This window comes from Podarcis raffonei, chromosome 5 (assembly GCF_027172205.1).
Source record: "Podarcis raffonei isolate rPodRaf1 chromosome 5, rPodRaf1.pri, whole genome shotgun sequence".
Taxonomy (NCBI): Eukaryota; Metazoa; Chordata; class Lepidosauria; order Squamata; family Lacertidae; genus Podarcis; species Podarcis raffonei.
The window spans coordinates 60,223,378-60,241,746 of NC_070606.1; the positions used below are offsets into that span (position 1 = coordinate 60,223,378).

The 18,369-nt window shown below is 43.1% G+C and overlaps 1 protein-coding gene across 3 annotated transcripts in view; it reads right to left on the bottom strand.

The window, feature by feature from the left end:
• Positions 1-18,369, bottom strand: part of HPSE2 (heparanase 2 (inactive)) — a 113,237-nt gene that overhangs the window by 18,845 nt on the left and 76,023 nt on the right. For 2 of the 3 annotated variants that reach the window (XM_053389544.1, XM_053389542.1), the window contains exons 4-6: positions 15,785-15,958; positions 14,781-14,952; positions 4,442-4,489 (exon numbers count right to left, since the gene is read on the bottom strand). In XM_053389544.1, the coding sequence (XP_053245519.1) occupies positions 4,442-4,489; positions 14,781-14,952; positions 15,785-15,958 (394 nt within the window). The remainder of the gene's footprint in view (positions 1-4,441; positions 4,490-14,780; positions 14,953-15,784; positions 15,959-18,369) is intronic. The other variant, XM_053389543.1, reaches the window with a different exon arrangement.

Below are 18,369 nucleotides of genomic sequence, written 5' to 3' on the forward strand. Positions count from 1 at the left end.
AAACCACAAGTTCTGGCTTGGCATGATGTCATCCTAGCAAGTGCTCCTCCTAGTACATTGCTCCCAAACAAACCACAGTCGGCAAGACAAGAATAATAAACCTTGGCTTCACGGCATAGTTAGTTTGGAGAGGAACAAATAATGCACACTGGTTTGGACATAATGCTAAAGTCAAAGGTTGTGGTTTGCTTTCCCCAGCTGGGAAGAGCAAAACAGGAGTGCTAGAGCACATTATGGATAAACAAGTCGCACACCTTGCCTTAGTGTTACATGTCAGCACATCCCTTGGATTAAAACGAAGGGACTGCACAGCATGTTTGACTTAAAATGTTTGCTAGCACATCTGGAAGCATAGTGGGGAAGGCTGTTTGGACAAATATGGCAGGAGTTGAGCCCTACAACTGAATGGTATAGTTACTGTGAGGTTTGGGGTTAGGAAATTAATGAAGAAGTTGTTTAAAGTTTGGCACAGGCCCAACAGACTGCACTCCTTCCCAAGAGCAGTAGTCTGAAGCTCAATCAGGCTTCTGAGCAAAATAATATCAGCTTCAGTGGTAGCAGAAAAATCATTCTTTTCATATATCATAAAGACACCACAGTCTCTGTTGTGACACATTGTCCCCAAAGGAAACATAGACCCTGGTTAGTGCATCTGCATCCCTTAGAATCTCGCACCATTCATGGAGATTTGAGTGGTGTGTAACAATATATTTGCTCTGCTGGCAGCTCTCCAGTTCAGGAACTTAAAGAAGACTGGAAGGGTTCTTGTCCTCTCCCCATCAACATGTTAACTTCAGCAGCAAAAGCCCAAGGTGAATCATGGACAAGAAATGTCTATTACATATCTAATCATGCAGTTCAGCACCACATCACTGTCTGCACTGTGCTTGCCGCCTACCTGCATACTTAAAAGCCCATGCAAGCCATTTCTGGGGAGTTGGGATGCCAGCTGCCTCTTACACTAAGCAAAACTATGAAAGCATCAGTATCTTTTTAAGACACCACCCACAATTAACGGCCCAAACCATTAGCCTCAGATGGGATTTAATGAGCAGAGTTTGAGGGCTTCAGAACAGCTGTTTTTGTTTTACTCCTCTTTATGGTAGAGGAACCTTTGCCCCATTATCTGACCCCCTCCTTTTATTTCAGTTAATTGCATTAAAGCCATTTCCCAACACTCAGGAATTTCCAAATCCATTCCTGCTCCAGGAAGGTCTGCTTGGAATTAGAGCCCCACCACCTCCTCTCTTCGTCCCACCTCCCAGTTTTTTCTCACTAACTGGGGAAGGGGAAGCTGGCACCTTCCCCCTGCAGATATTCAGCAAGGCACAGGTTTCCTGCACAAAATACTTCCTCCATCTCTGGTATTGTCACCATTTGCTCCCTCTCAATTCCTGAAAATCTAGCTGATGATGATGATATATTATTATGTATATAACCCGCCCATCTGCCTGGGTTTTCCCAGCCACTCTGTGCAGTTCCCAACAGAATATTAAAAACACAATAAACGTCAATCATTAAAAACTACCCTAAACAGGGTTGCTTTCAGATGTCTTCTAAAAGTCAGATAGTTGTTTATTTCTTTGACATCTGATAGGAGGGCATTCCACAGGGCAGGTGCCACTACCGAGAAAGCCCTCTGCTTGTTCCTCATAAGCTATTTCCTTTTTTCAGGTGTGATCCCGGAGTCTTACAGTTTTGATTTTAGCCACTTCTGGACATTCTGTTTCAACTGTACTCTGCAAGTGTTTGAAGTCTGACTCTGGGGCGATTGGTCTGCGATGTGGATGGTGGTGTTGCATTGCCTGTCTACCAATCTGCTTTGATCACTTCTAAAACAAATTCTCATGATTCCCTACAACATATCCCTCACCTCCGATGCTGTCCAGTTCCAGTGAAAACTCATTGTGCCTGCTGTTTTGCTCCAGTGGTGGGGCACACACACTACTTTTTTAGCAACTAACCTTTCCCCTACAAAGCAACTACAGCAAGGATGGCAGCAGGCACTCTTTAGAGGGAAAGGGGAGGGCGGATGAAGTTTCCCCAGAAAAAGCAGGAGCTTATTTGATGGGGAAAGGGTGTGTGGGTGAAGTTTTCCCAGAACTTCCCCCTGTAAAGGCTATCTATTTCATGGACTCAAGGTATGGAACAAGTAGCAAAGAATCAGGCCCAGCATTAGTACAACATTCTGTAATTAAACTCATTCCATTGCTGCTATCTAAAAGTGCTGATTTTCTCAAACAGTTCATGTTAGATTGTGGTGGGGGGGAATGTTGTGTCACCCACATGGATGGGCTTTGTCCTTCGTGATAGAGAGAGGGACACTAACCACCCAGATGAGTAGACACACGCTACAGGATATTGCACATTTTCCACTTTGAATTCCTTTCCTCCATTTCAGTCTTAAGGGCATCTCCTGTAGAGTGAATCCTTCTGCAGCAAAATACTCAATGCATTCTTACAACAAATGTTTCATTTGTTCCACTGGTATGCTACAATACCATATGTGCTTACATCAGTGTATATGAACCAAGGCTCTGATTCATGAACAAATACATTGCAAAAGTTCTGTCATCAACCCCACGACACTCAATGAGTGATAGCAACAGATCTCATGCACAGGTAACATAGTCATTGTGTAGCCACTGTGCCTGGGAGAGTGATCAGTGCAGCACTCCTGAATCTCTGTAAATTTAGAAAAGACGCTTCACTGGAGTCTGGAGTCCAAGAATGAATGGAGTGCTATATGGTATGCATAATTGTTTCCAACACGATTATCATGGGGTTTCACACACAAATGAAGCAGGTATAGTCTGGAATCATGAACCCATGTTATTCCAAATGACACCGAGTTCTCTGTAAGTGTGATTCTGTGGCTATAACCTGGGAAACACTTTTGCGTGCACCACAGAACTTCCTTCAGAATGCAAAACTGATGGTGCTTCCATGTAGCAGAAGACATTAAAGCACCATAAAGGAGTCTTGCATAATATAGTATCTTGTCTAAGTGTAAATCTTGACGAGTTTTGAGGACCCTTCTTTCTATCTGATTCTATAAATTTTCACTTTCTGTCAATCACTGGAGAAAGGCTAACACACATCCTGCCTTTGTTCAGTCAAAATCATAATGTTTGAGTGAGAGAGCTCTCTTCCTCATGAGGGGCCTATTGACCATGCTGACTGAGACTGATGGGAGCTGGAGTCCAACAACATCCAGAAAGCCACAGGTTAGACACCCCTAGCCTAGAGATTACTGACAGTCAGTCTCTGAAACAAGGGATAGTTTCAGCACCACTAGTGGATCAACCCCATGGAATCCTGGAAAGCCAGAAATTTATTTTGGCAAAAATGTCTGTACAAGCCAATACCAATTTGGCACAGCATCATTCTGAAGATGCCAACAAATACAACAGAGCATCAACAACTTTCTAAGGACAAGGGACTGTCATTACTTGGCATTCAATCCATGCTTGCTCTCAGGCTATGTTGTTAGGCAGCAGGAACACTAGTCACACTAACCTGAGCAAACTCTTCATTAAGAGAACTGCCTGTGGATCACATCCCATTTTTTGCCGCAGCAAGAATTCTATGCCCACCATTTCTAAAAGTGGCCCTTGCTCCTGATCAGGTCACTTTCAGCAACATGGTTAAACCAGGACAATATCCCATTCAGGCTAGGTAAATTCTGCACATGTGTCTTTCTAAAGCTATCACATGACCCCAGAGAGTAGACAGACCTGGTTGCTAAGGTAAATGGCACAAAAGGCAGAAATGTCAATAAAAGTACCTCTCTGTGACTCAACGCAGACTTGTTGGATTTAATGACTATGACTAGGTCTGTTAATTTCAGTGGGTCTACTCTGAGTAAAAGTTAGTTGAAAACAGCCCTGTATATTCACAGTCAGCTTGTCCTGTGACTGCCAGTTTCTCACACTAGTGAGGAAAGAACAGTGCTAGCAGACAAGTTCTGCCCTTTGAAATATTCATCACACAGTAGGTTTCTGTGAGGACATCATCCCTCTGCCACACATAGGGCACTGGTGTGCAGCAATCTTTTCTCTGAATATCTTCTTGCATTGATACTGAAATGTGCAAGGCTTATCTTATAGGATTTATTCTTAGCCTACCCTGAGCTTCACACTAGGGAAGCCTCTGACACCAAAACCAACATGAGTGGTAGAATTCCTCGCTACATAAGCTGGTATTCTTCTCACAGCGTAAGTTCTGCTGTCTGCAAGAGTTTAGCCCATCCATATAACTAGAAAAGTTTCTCCTTAGCCAACAGAGTGAGCTCAAGAAAACATAATGGGAAAGGTAGTCTTAGAAGTCTCTCTCTGTGTTCTTTGTCTGAAGATAGTGTCCTATTGATGTCTGGCTCAGTTCTTGACTTCTGCCCAAATTGATACATGTTTAGAAATATTGGAAAGGGAAAAATACCTACTGTTGCCAGGTAACAGCATCCACTGTGTTCCCTGCCACCTTCATGAACCTGTGAGATACAGAAAATATGTGAGTTTCTGGAAATGAGAGTGGTCCACACATACATACATACATACATACATACACGCACGTACTCACAGCTCACATCAGTACAGGCCACTAACATTCCCAAGAAGTCCAAGTACGACATACTGTTCAACTGCTATCCAATATCACATCAACACTGAATCAGTAGGCTTTTGTCAGAGCCTCAATTTAAAGTAATAGTTGGATCTAGCAAAACCCATACTCTTATTTACTCCAGTTCTGATTGGAAAGAAGATTCTTTTTGGGAAGGAAAACCTAAGCTAAACTGAACCCATTAATGAAACTCTCTGAAGGGGTTGGTGAAGGTTCTCAGGGTGCTATGATACTACTGTAATAGCTTCAGATTAGCCCTTTGGTACCGCATTTGCTCCAAGAACTGACTCCCTAGGGAATAGGGAGAATCAGAAGGATCCAAGAATAAATCTCCTAGAGTGCCTGCACCCCAAAAACTCTGAAAGGCAAGGAAGCTTAAAGTGTGCTCCCAGCATCTCCAAGAACCAAAAAACATTTCTTTCCTTGTAGTTTGGTGTTGCGCACCTAGCATGCATATCAAAAACCATGCTATGCTATCTTAGATAGCAAATTTCCAAGGCCTTATGGTGCATGCAGTATGGCTTGCAGCAAGCAGCACACCAGAGAGCTGTACATGACAATAAGGGAAGTCAGAATTTGGTAGATCTCTTGCAACTTTGCCAGTTTTGCATGGCAGAAACCACCACACTTTGCTGAGACTGACTTATTCAAATTTGCATGATTATTTTGACTGCAGTGTTTTGGTTTAGCAAAACCTGGGGCAACAGAAGCCCCCCAAAATCAGGAGAAGTTTGGAACAGGGGCAATAAGATATGGGAAGACAATAGGATGTTCCCTTCCCCCAAAAGCTCCTTTTGGTTTTTCTGTGTGTACATTTTCAAATCTTCTCCATAGCCATGACAGCCATGTAAAAAGAACAAGGGCAAGATGCAACACGTTGGGTGGGTGGGGGTAATACCATGTCTCATATCATATGTTGTGGCTCTGTGACTTGAAACATGCTATGCACACACACACGACAGACAGCAGCCTGTTTGTTTGTTTATTTGTTTGTGAGTATGTGTGTCAGTTTGATTGGGAATATGAAAAAAAAAGTCTCTAAGGTTCTAGGGCTCCACTTAAGTTCATGGTGTGTGCAAGATGCTCACAACACAGATAGTTCGGATGCTATGAATTTTTCAACTAGCATAGGAGAACTGGAATACAGGCGTCTCCATCTCTTCTACCATCAAGAGTAGGGATAGCCAACATGGTGCCCTCCAACTCCCATCATCCCTGAGCACCGACTATGCTGGCTGGGGTTATGAGAGCTGAATGACATCTGGAAGGCACCACATTGGCTCACCATGATCTAGAGCCCCATAGAACTGATATTTGACTCATCCCCTTCATTGCAGTCAGGAAGGCAGCCAAAATAGTTATTTGTTTGAGCAGTCTCAACATTATCTAGAAAAATATGCACATTTAATGTAATTCTCAGTTCTTCGCTGTGTACATAAATAGCAAAGATGGGCAGAGTAATGAACATGATATGTTGGGCAGTCAGTGTGCTCCAATGGTGATTTATACATTCTCTTCTCCCCATGCCCATCCACATGGAATGAAATGTTAATTTGCAGTCCTGTGAAATGATATGTGCTACTAAATTAAAGACATGGAGAAGTTCAGCCCCAACTAATAACATTTATATGTAGCTCATCTCCCTGTGGTTCTTTCCTCTTTCTTTCAAAGCCAGGGGAGGAGCGTGTTTTCTTTTCCATTTGTATTTCTTTGGTTGCGGTGCTTTTAAACAGAGTGCACACCATCTGTACCATTGTGTACATATGCTACAAATAATTTCATGATACATTATAAAAAATCTATAATCTGGTAGGTAAGGCTACTGTATTTATCATCCACATCTTGTGGTTGACTTCATTCATTTCCATCAATGTGTGTATAGTTCAACAGGAATGTCCTTTTTCTTAAGGTTAACGCAGTCAGGATTGTGGGGGTTTCTTATCTCTTCCATACAGACCATCATATTTAGCTCTCCTATGAATTATATTATGTTCCCCTATATTTGATGCCCCAAACAATATACAGTGTTCTTTACTGAGGCCAAAGCAGAGCCAAGTACCATGGTCCTGTTACTCCCAGTGTTTTAGATAGGTTGTCTGTGCTAATGAAACCAAGGCTGGCTTTCTCCTAATTTGGAGTACCATTGCACTGCTAATCTTGTTAAAAGAGCAATACCTCTGCCCAATATGTGCATATTCAGCACTTCTTTCATCTTTTCTGATTGGTAGTAGTTTCCATTTCCTTTTGCTGAATTTCATTTGTTGCCCATCCAGCTGTCCAAGTTATCATGATTGCTTTGCATACTATCTCTGTCCTGCAAAGCTTCTGAGTACTTTACAAATTTGGTAAGCATTGTGTCCACACTATGACATTCTATGTGCACATTTATGCACCTTCATATCCAAACCAGAGCACTTTCAACTTTAAAATCTATCTCCATGTTTCCAGTCCACACTAGTGGATTGTGCTTGATTGGATATATGAATGCTGTGTGCTGTTGTCCCCCCTGCACCATAAGTTCCAGAAACCTAAGGTCCATTTTGGGTATGCACACAGGCACTTGTTTACCTGTCCAGGCACACTTTTTTATTTCGTTTTAGAAATATCAAGCTTACCAGAAAATGAGATCTGCACAAAGGAGCAGTCAATAATAATAATAATAATAATAATAATAATAATAATATGTGTCACTCCAAGTGAGGTAAGGATTTGGAGTTGCTGGTATAAAAGGCTACCACTTCCTTTCCTCCTCTTTTCTTTTCACACTTCCTGTACCCACAAGGGCAAATTTTATTTTTACTTTCAGTACAGCTCTTTTGTGCAAGAGCAGTTCTGTGCAAAAGAGCTTTTTTAAAAAATAAAAATTCCAGGAACATGCCCACAGCAACAGGAAAAGGGCAGGCTGCATTGTCTCCTTTGGGCTGATGGAAACAAAATGGATGTAGGGTGTGTGGCAAAATAGGAAAGGCGATCTACTTCTTAGTGGACGAGTCTTTGTCAGCATGAGCAGACAAGCTTTTGAAATATTTAGAGGACCACTTCTCAATTTATGATTTCCCTATGTTGACGGGATCACGTTATGTGCAACCCCTCCCTGATCCCTTCATCTCTACCCCACCTGGTGATATTTCTTACCCCCACAGGGAGCCTCCTAGGTGATAATTCATTTACAAAGATTAGAAGAGTCTTTGAAAAATAGAAGTGGCAGGAACAATGTTCAGAAGGTGAAGCTGGTGCCATATCAAGTATCCAGCTGGAACCAATTGGTCAAACACTGGACCAGATGATTCATACAGCCAGATCTTGATAACACAAGTTCATAGGCAAGATGTCATCTGCTGATCCAAAAAGCATATCTACATTTTCCATACCTCCCTCTCTGGTATCCACATGGCAACAACCCTAACAGCTGAGTATCTGTAAAAAATGGGATTGTTGGATATACACAACATTCCCTTGGAACACCTGTCCTATCCCTAGTTGAAATAATTAATCTCCTCTGAATGTTCAACTGTTTAACAACTTGTATTCCCACCTGATGATATTTCCTTCTACTTGTATTTCCATTTTGCATATGTGAAATGACATCAAAAGCCTTGCTAAAATACAATGCCTACTGTTCTAGCCTGATCTAATAGAGCAGATCCCTGCCAAAAGTCTGCTAGGTTGGCTTTCCCTGTTGTCGTCTTCATAAATCTATGCCAGCTACTAGCAATTACCCTGTTTTCCCATAGGTGCTTAAAACAGATTGATTTATAACCCATTCTAATAACTTCCAGGGTATAAAAGTCAGACTAATGGGCCTATAACTCCTCAATTTCTCCTTTCTTGCTTCTTAAATATAGCCATTATATATCTGTCCTTCTCCATTCTTCTGAGACATCTTCTTTCTTCCATGAAGACTCGAGATAATTGGTACATCCTCATGAGATTTCTTTGGCACGTGATGGTTGTTCTTTGATGTGTGACTTTCTCCCCTGACCCACATCTGTTTTCTCTCCCTGTGTGTCATATATCTACCCTGAAGAGCACACCAGTTTACAGAGTGCGCAGTTTAGGCATCAGGTAAGTGGGTTATGAACAAGCAAGTTGGGAAGGAATGGTCCTCAAGTCCTAGACCATTTCCCTACTTGTGTATCAGTCACTGGATGGGAATCTAAGGGCTGCTTCATATGTTATACCATGTGTAACAATGGCATTCACTGTAATATGGTGAAAGCATGCATAGATGATGTTCTGCTACCACTCCACAGATGACTCATTTATTTCAGAGCTACATAGTGGGTAGTAACTTTTGATTAACTTTTAACTTTTGCTCAGTAGAAATTAATTGAAATTAATGAATGTGACTAAGTTAGGTTCATTAATTTCAATGGGTCTACTCTGAGTAACAGTTAGTTGAAGACTACCCAATATTTTTTCCCATATTGAATCCAGTTTTTCTACATGTACATCTGTACTACATGACCAAATGTCTATGGCATAAGAGAGGCTCATAATACATTTCCACACAGTTTCACACTTTGAAAGTGTTTTTACTACTCTGGTTTCCATTGCTGGGGAGGCCCAGTGTTTGGTCCAGGTACTTCAAAGGGTTTTTTGGTCATATGGTCAGACTCACAGCTAGGAAGTCAGCAGATTATGCGACAACAAACTCAATATTTTGCCTCATAATTTTATATATTTTGCTAAGCAGAGGCAGAGGAATTATTGAATACTTAAATAAAACAAAATAATCATTTACATAATTCTTCCATGTAATTTTTAACAATGGGAGGAAAAAAAATTATGTTCACCTTACCAGAAAAAACACAACCCTCTCACACAAAGAAAGCAGAAAAATCTGGAACACATCTTATTTTACAAAAGGGGGGGGGGAATATGGTGTAATGTCTTTCTATGCCTCCTCCCTTAACATATGGGGTCTGTGAATTTTTAAAGAATCTCATTCACAAAGCCTGGTTTAAATTTTTATTCAGGTGCTAAGTATTCCAGTCAAAATGGAGAGTACTAAAGAGTACAAAAATGCCAAAATACATATACAATGAACACTTGGCCTTAGTGAGACAACTGAGGCATAACTCCCCTTTAAAGAATGTGTATGGATTTACATAAAAAGAGGAACTGTTGCACTCTGGAAACACACTCATCAAGTTCTCGTCACATGTACCTAACCCTCTCCAGGGCTGTGGTCCAGGAAAACCAGTTTTGCTAGTTTGCAGCAATTGCCAGCTTTTCACAACACAGATTGGCTGCTATCTTCTGACATCACAAATCCCCCACTCTTCCTCTTTGGAGCACTTTAGCAGATTTCCCACCCCTTCACACACCCCAAAAAAGGGGGGTGGCATACATGAACTTTTGATGGTTTAAACATGCAAACTCTCTCTCACACACACACACTGGTCATTGCCAGAAGTTGGGGGAAAGGGCATGACAGATGACTCAGTCCATATTGGATTCAGTCCATGTTTGATTCACTGATAAAGCCTTCTGTCAAAAGCACTGCAAATGCAGACTAGAATCCAGGCTCACTTTGAGTGAGGAAAGCATGTACTTTATTAAGACATCCTTCAGCTCTGCTTCCACTGCTTCCCCTCTCTTTCCCTCTGCCCAGCTGAGTTTATATTCATACTGCCATCTCAAAAGGTGGGATATAAATGTAAATACTGCAGCAACAACTACTACTACTACTAATAGTAGTAGTATAATTTGGAGACCAGAAAAGTGGAAAGGGCCACATGGCCTTCAGTGTAAGAGAAGGAAATATAACTATGAGGTTTTAGCTTAATTATGAATTATGGTGCTGGAGGAGACTCTTGAACTGCAAGAGTCCATGGACTGCAAGAAGATCAAACCTCTCCATTCTTAAGGAAATCAGCCCTGAGTGCTCACTGGAAGGACAGATCCTGAAGCTGAGGCTCCAATACTTTGGCCACCTCATGAGAAGAGAAGACTCCGTGGGAAAGACCCTGATGCTTGGAAAGATGGAGGGCACAAGGAGAAGGGGACGACAGAGGATGAGATGGTTGGACAGTGTTGTCGAAGCTACCAGCATGAGTCTGACCAAACTGCGGGAGGAAGTGGAAGACAGGAGTGCCTGGCATGCTCTGGTCCTTGGGGTCACGAAGAGTCGGACACAACTAAACGACTAAACAACAAAGCTTAAAAGCAATAGTTTCAGAGAAAACTAGTATTCTCTATCTTAGATTCACACCTAGGAAGGCTGCACACAGTGAAAGAGTGACACCAGTTTCCTATATACAAGGATGCCAGAAGGCAACCATTGCCCTTCTGAGAAGGGAAATAATTTTTTATCTGATATTTCTGGAGAGGAAAATATAACATCACATTCTACTCACCAAATATCATCCATCGTTTAGGAACCAAGTTCCACACAGGGACTGAACCTAGGCTGAGGTCATCTCAGTCTCCCTGATAACAACTCCGCTGATTCTTTGGGAACTCTGAGAAATGCTACGACTCCTGACCCTCCACCCCACAAAGTAGGGAACAGATACAGACTGTTCTGAGCAGCTCTGGTTCCCTGAATAGCCTAATTAACACTTCATCAAGTGGGGCTGGCTGTCCCATCTGTGGAAATTCCCTTGCACCTGACCACATGTCCGCCTCCGATTCTTCTCTCTGCCCTGCAGGCAGCCAACTAGCTCAGTAGTACTAAAGGAACGAAATACACCGAGTTCCCAAAGCATCTCTCCTTCACCAAGCGCAGCAAGATTGGAGGTAAAATATTGTGTTAGTATTCATTTCAGGGAAACCTGATTCACAATTCTGGCTGGGCAGACACAGGGAATCGGTTTGCTTTTAACATGTAGATAGTCGGTCTTTTTTTAAAAAAAGAAAAACCCAAGGGTTGACAGTCCAAGACCACATTCACACTGTACGTTTAAAGCACTATGATACCACTTGAAACAGACATGGCTTCTACCAGAGAATTCTGGGAGCTGTAGTTGGTTTAGGGAGCTGAGAACCATTAGGAGACCACTAATCCTCTCACAGAGCTATAATTGCCCATAGTTCCCTGGGAAGAGCAATTGGATGTGATAACACTCTGAGGGAAAGGGCAAGCCATATGAATAAATAATACTTTCCTGCTCCACAGTAGAGAGGACAGTGGCACAATTCCACACAAAGTTAGAGAAATCAACACCAAGTCTTAAAAGTGATAAAAGGGCAACAGGGAAAATACTAGAGTGCCACAATTCAGCAGTGGCATCACCTGTATTCTCTATAATAAATGAGTGAATGCATAAATTATTTCAGATCCAGAGAAAACGGCCACTGTGTAGAATGGCCATAGCTCAGTGGCAGAACATGTGTCTTATATGGAGAGTATCCCAGGTTCAAAATAGGGATGGAAGGATCTGTCAACATCAGTTTTCATTTTTCCAATCTTAAATTCAGTTCTCCACATTGTGAATTCTTTTTTTAAAAAAAAAAAACTTCTCATGAAAATTCATCAGCATCTTAGTGCAAATTTCTCCTAATAAATACATTTAATATTCAGTTTTGACTAATGCACACATTTTGCAATCTTCCCCACTGTAATGCATTTCTGTACATTGTTTTTGCTAATAATTTTATGTTTATGCACACTTTCCCCCAATGTATGCATTATATAGTTGGAGAACTTGCATCAAAAAATTCAGATGAGTATTATGTATCCATTTGCATGTTGTTTCAGAAAGTTCAAATTTGACAAATTCACTTTTAAATGAAAACTGCAACAAATTTCTCCTTTACCCCTGCCTCAGAGTAAGCATGGATAGGATCACACGTTGTTGTTGTTGTTGTTTAGTCGTTTAGTCGTGTCCGACTCTTCGTGACCCCATGGACCAGAGCACGCCAGGCACCTCTGTCATCCACTACCTCCCGCAGTTTGGTCAGACTCATGTTTGTGGCTTCGAGAACACTATCCAACCATCTCATCCTCTGTCGCCCCCTTCTCCTTGTGCCCTCCATCTTTCCCAGCATCAGTGTCTTCTCCAGGGAGTCTTCTCTTCTCATGAGGTGGCCAAAGTACTGGAGCCTCAGCTTCACGATCTGTCGTTAACCAGCTTTAAAATTTTCACCATACCCTCTCCACATACATGTCTTTAAAGCTAAATAAACCCAGTTCTTTCGGCCTTTCCTCGTGGGATTTGCCTTCTAGCCTATTTGCCATCTTCGTAGGTTGCCCCAGAAATGTTTCCAATTTGTTCATCAGCTTTGCTACCTAGAAGATGTGGCAGCATGCTTTCTTCCTCAGCATTACAGCTAATGCTGCTGCCAATATTACATTATTTTGCTGCAACTCCACATATGCCCCCTTTCTATTTTTATGTATTTAACAAAATTTATATACTGCTTGATTGTTGTTGTTGTTTTATTAAAAAAAACCTCTTAGCAGTTTAGAAAAACAGAAAATATAGCATTATATATATTATCAATAAAAACAATTTAAGCCAGGTATTTAATAATATTTTTAAAATGATTTAAATCAACAGTAGCTAAAATGAAATCAAGCACGTGTAACTTTAGGCCCACCTAAACAAAAATGTTTAAAACAAAAGCAGAAAATAGTACAGCAAAGATGTCTGCCTGGTGTCAATAGACAGGGAATTCCAAAATGTATGCTGACTTGTGTGGAATGAGTCTTATGTGGCATCTGCAACAGTGCTAGTTCTGCAGATCAAACTGGTCAAAAGGGCATATATGGGGTAAGGCAGACCCTTAAGTAAACTGGTCCCGAGCTGCTAAGGGTTTTATATATTAACAATATACTAATGATATACTATTATATACTAATGGTAACATCTTGAACTTGGACCAATAGCAAATGGGCAACCTGTGCAGATATCTTAGCAGAGTTGTTATATATTGACAGGGTATCACTCCTCTCAGCAACTGTGCTGCAGCATTCTGCACTAACTGTAGCTTCTGTAGAAAGGGAAGCCCCACACAGAGTGCATTGCAGTAATCCAATATTGAAGCCATCAATGGCTGAACTAATGTGATCAATCTCTGCTGGTCCAGAAATGATTGTAGCTGTGTCACCAGTCACAGTTGGTAAAAAGTGCTTCTAGCCACTGAGGTTACTTGGGGCTCCTTGACAGGGATATGATATTTGCACACTTGAGTCTTCTTTGTTTGAATTTTACTTGGTCAGTTTTCACCATGTTGCTGTGTGCTAAGCTCTGAGGTTTATTAAGATTGTTTCTGGGGTGTTTGCCAGTTGTCCCAGTTTTGTATCAAAGGCTGCTGCAGGAGCAATGGCCAATCTGTGCAATGTCCTCTTTCTCTTACAAGTCATGGTTGCTCAAGGCTTCTTCCTCTTTAGATGGAATAAGAGTCTATATAGGTAAAGGTAAAGGGACCCGTCCATTAGGTCCAGTCGTGGCCGACTCTGGCGTTTCGGCGCTCATCTCGCTTTATTGGCCGAGGGAGCCGGCGTACAGCTTCTGGGTCATGTGGCCAGCATGACTAAGCCGCTTCTGGTGAACCAGGGCAGTGCACGGAAACACCATTTACCTTCCCGCTGGAGCGATCCCCATTTATCTACTTGCACTGGTGTGCTTTCGAACTGCTAGGTTGGCAGGAGAAGAGTCTATATAGGAACTGTTAATAAGGAAAGGTTTGGGTGTTTGAAAGGGACAGCCAATGAAAACTTCTGCCAATGCCTTAAGAATTTGGCAGGAAAGTGGTGAAATAGTACTGGAACATAGGGAAGGGAAGTGGCAAAGGAGATCTTATAGGCGGGTCAACAATGAGGCATGGACACTTTGCTTTGATTGTCCTGACAATTTTACCAACTTGAGTCTAAAACGTCATGTAATACTCCAGGGACCTTCAAATGCCAGAACCTGGTCTGCCTAGCACCCTGGCACTCTGGACATCATACAGCTAGAAATCAGGGCACATACAGTCAGTTTAGATAGTGTACTGCTTCATACAAAGAGCGGCTACTGTGCCTTTCATAGATGTATGCCTGGGGTAAGCATGGATTTTTCTATTACAGCACCATCATGGGCAAAGAAGCCACGTCTGCAGAGCTTTTCATTGCTGTGCAGTGATTAAACCTGAGAGATGTGTTTGATGTATCTGGTATGAGAAAGATTTCATAGGTCTCTGCATTGTTGGCCATGAATCAAATCACTCACCCATCCAGAAGGGCCACAACGTTCTTCCTAGGCCTCCCAATATTGGGCCCATACAGGCTAGCTCTGGAGTAGGTGCGGATCAGCTGCAACAGGCTCTTCAGCTGCATGTAGTCTTTGCCCAGCTGAGTACCATTTACTGCTCGCCCTGTCAGGGTGCGGTAGTTATTTGGTTCTGGAAGCAAACAGAAACAAGCATTCACCAACTCTGACCCGACTGCTCTGAAGATGGTGCCCCATAAAAGCCATGAGTGAGACGCTGGAGTCACGGCCCCTTACCAGGAAAGAGGGAGGGGAGGTTGGCACTGTGTGGGTACATTGGCAGAGAAAACCCAGTGATCTCACTGATGCACCTACATGGTGTTGACCTCCCTGCCGCCTCTCTCCTCTCCCTGCATGGAGACCCTATGCAGAAAGGACTGGTGAAGATGACTCTATATAGCTCATTACAGTGCAAACATATGCACACGTACCTCAGAATAAGTGATATTCAACATAGTTGAACTCCTGGAAAGACATTTTCGGATTGCACTATTTGTCCCCTGTTTTTACTGAGAACTTTCAAATCTTCTTTCTCACAAAAGCTCCTTCCTTCCCTGTACCATCAAGATAGCAATCTCTTTTTTGCCTGCAGATTCCCATGGCTATCAATTGCAGTGAGCACCCCCAGTAGCAGTGTTCCACTTCTGTCATTCAACAACTACTAGCTATGATGGCTATGTTCTATCTCCACTGCTGGAGACATTATGGCGCTGAATACCTGTTGCTGGGAATAGCAAGTGGGCATGCTGCTGTTGCCTTCATTTCCAGCTTGCAGGTCTCCCACAGGCACCTGGTTGGCCACTGTGAGAGCAGGATGCTAGACTAGATGGGTCATTGGGCTGATCCATTGGGCTGTTCATAAGAATTCCTCCTAACCTAGAAGGTGACCCCAATGCTTATTTTCTCTCCAATCCTCCTCCCCGTCCACCTCCTTCTCCAAATCCCCATCTCCAAACCTCACTCACCATTGCCCAACTCCCAGGAGATGTTGTACTTCTTGCTGGCACTGTACTTGAGCAAGCTGAGGGCATTGGAGCTGTTCCAGGAATTGTTGGGGTTCCGGCGCAGTGCGTTCAATGCAAAGATGAGGTGGAGGCCAGAACAGTCAGCAAAATTATAGAGTTTGTCTAGAGACCTGGCTGGGAAGAAACAAAACCAGCCTGAAACTCAAGTGCAAAGAACTCCAAGGTCCAGAGAGTAACCCCCATAGTTGCTGAAGTTCTTTGTCCTAGGGAACTCAGAAAAGGGTGGTAACAAAATGGTCCAGATGATGGGTTCATTATGCCAGTCTTCCCCAACCTGATTCCCTCCAGATGTTTTGGACACCCAATTCCCTTCAGTCCCAGCCTATCTAGCCAATGGTCAGGGATGATGAGACCTCTCATCTAAAACATCTGGAAGACCCCAGGTTGGGGAAGGCTACAGTATGCTATAAATGGCCAGCTGCTGCTATTTATTTTTATTTATTTTAAAATTTTATTTCATTACCCAGTAGCAAAAGAGGATCCACTCCACCCTTTCCCAGGTTAGTTCTCCTGTTGTGAGGATATCACTCCCCGCCCCAGCATTCATATTACCCCCATCTCACTAACATGCCCAAACTTGTCTAGTTACAAGGAGTATCATACTAGATATTAGACGTGTGTGGGGATTTGACTGTGTGAGAAAGCCCTTTATCGCTTTCTGTGGCTTCCTGGAGGCTGTCTCCAAGGTGGCTTGTGGTTTACAGAATGACACCAGACATCTCCAAGTGGCTCCTTTCTGTGCAGTCTGCTTTCCTTGGAAGCTCTGACCCAGTTTAATGAGGTTATACATCTGCAGCCGCTTCTGAGAATCGTTTTTTACGGACAGGTCTCCGAAGAGCAGTTATACCTTATTATTCATTTTTACAGCCTGGACTATCTTCTTGAAGAAGGAGAACAGTTAAAAAGGAATAGTTTTATATTAAACAAAAAAGCAATTGGGGGAAAGAAATAGCTTTCGGCCTTGGAATTGGATGGCTTTTACTATCAGGAATGGGCTCCAAGCTGCAGGCAGGCCTACAGGAAGCAAGGCACTGTTGCGACCTCTTGGGAGCTTTGCTCTACGGTTCAACTTCCAAAGCATGTTAACAATCATTTACTTGTTTCTTCTCATAACAATTCTAGGGGATAAGTCACGATTATTCCCATGTTACTGGTGAAGAGCTGAGGCTAAAAGATGGTGACTCACCTGTGGCCTCGTGATGGCAGACAAGGGCCTACTAGACGTAAATTCAGTGCTAGAGCCACTGGAACATAAACGAATATGGAAGAGGCCTTCATTCAGCCAATCTACACCAGTAATTCTCCTTCCCCCTCCAAACTATTTATTCGAGCAAGGAAATAGATGTGCATATAAACCATTCTTGGGTGACATTTGCAGATCGCTGAAGAACAGAACTTAAATGTGCACCTCTGGAGGGAGGGGAGGAGGGAATTAGCATTAGAAACAGCTCCAAGATGTCCTTGCATGCTGTAAATGAGGCCTGCGCACAGCAGGCAAGGAGGCGGGAATCTCTGAGGTGAAAGGTCGGGGATGCTAAATAGGCCCATACGGCTGGCGGTTTGTTCTTTATGGGGCCAAAGGCTGGGTCACCCCCCTGGGGGAATCTGCTGTCTCTCAGGTCTCAGTCACTCCTTGTTACATTGGGCTCCATTCTGTCCGGGTCACGCATTTTCTAGGGGAACCCGTGCTTTCACGAGTATCTTGGGGCCTGCAGCGTGCATGTGTTTGTGTGTTAGCGCTGTCTGAGCCAGCTCCAGGTTTTGATGGAAAATCCTGAGGAGATTTTTCCCAGCCAATTACATTATTGTTCTCGGAGAGCTCCATGTTTTCTGTGGTGAGGTGTGGGAGTAGGGAGGAGAGATACTGCAAGCTTTAAGTGGAATCAGGTGTTGTTTCCCTGCAGGGAAGTCTGGTAAATGTCAGAGTCCTTGGAGTAACAGGTACTGGCAGATGAGCCCAGCACTTCCCACACAGAACAGCCTCCTTCCTCTCGGAATCCTGCATCCTGCCCTTTGTCCTTGGAACGGAGGTCCATAGCTACGTCAGATAGACCAGCCGCGTTCTGGGAAGCTGGCACCCACTGGCAGCAGCAGACGTAAGGATGAGGCAATGTTTTTGAGACAAAAAAGGTGGGACCCAGATGTCACCCAGAGTGCTTAACATCCTAGCAGCAACTATATCTCTGATGGGCCAAGCCCCACCTGCTTGGGGCCGGGAACCACGTTCAGGGCTCAGAGGATCCCACCTGTGAGTGCGCAGGTGCCAGGGGAGCATGTGTTGCCATGGCGATCACTATTGTGTTTCTTAAGTAAGAAGTAGTGAAGGAAAGCAGGAGGGAGATGCAGAGGGAAGCCGTGAGTTTCCAGCACAGAGAGCAGCTCGCTTCCTCCCACTCCTCCTTTCCTGTGCTGCTGTTGATGTAATACAACAAATTTATCTGGCTCAGTGCAAGCTGCAGGGCCATTCTTTGCCCTTGAATGTAATGAATTTCTTTCCTGAAGGCAGGGACCAGCGCTTGCTAGAA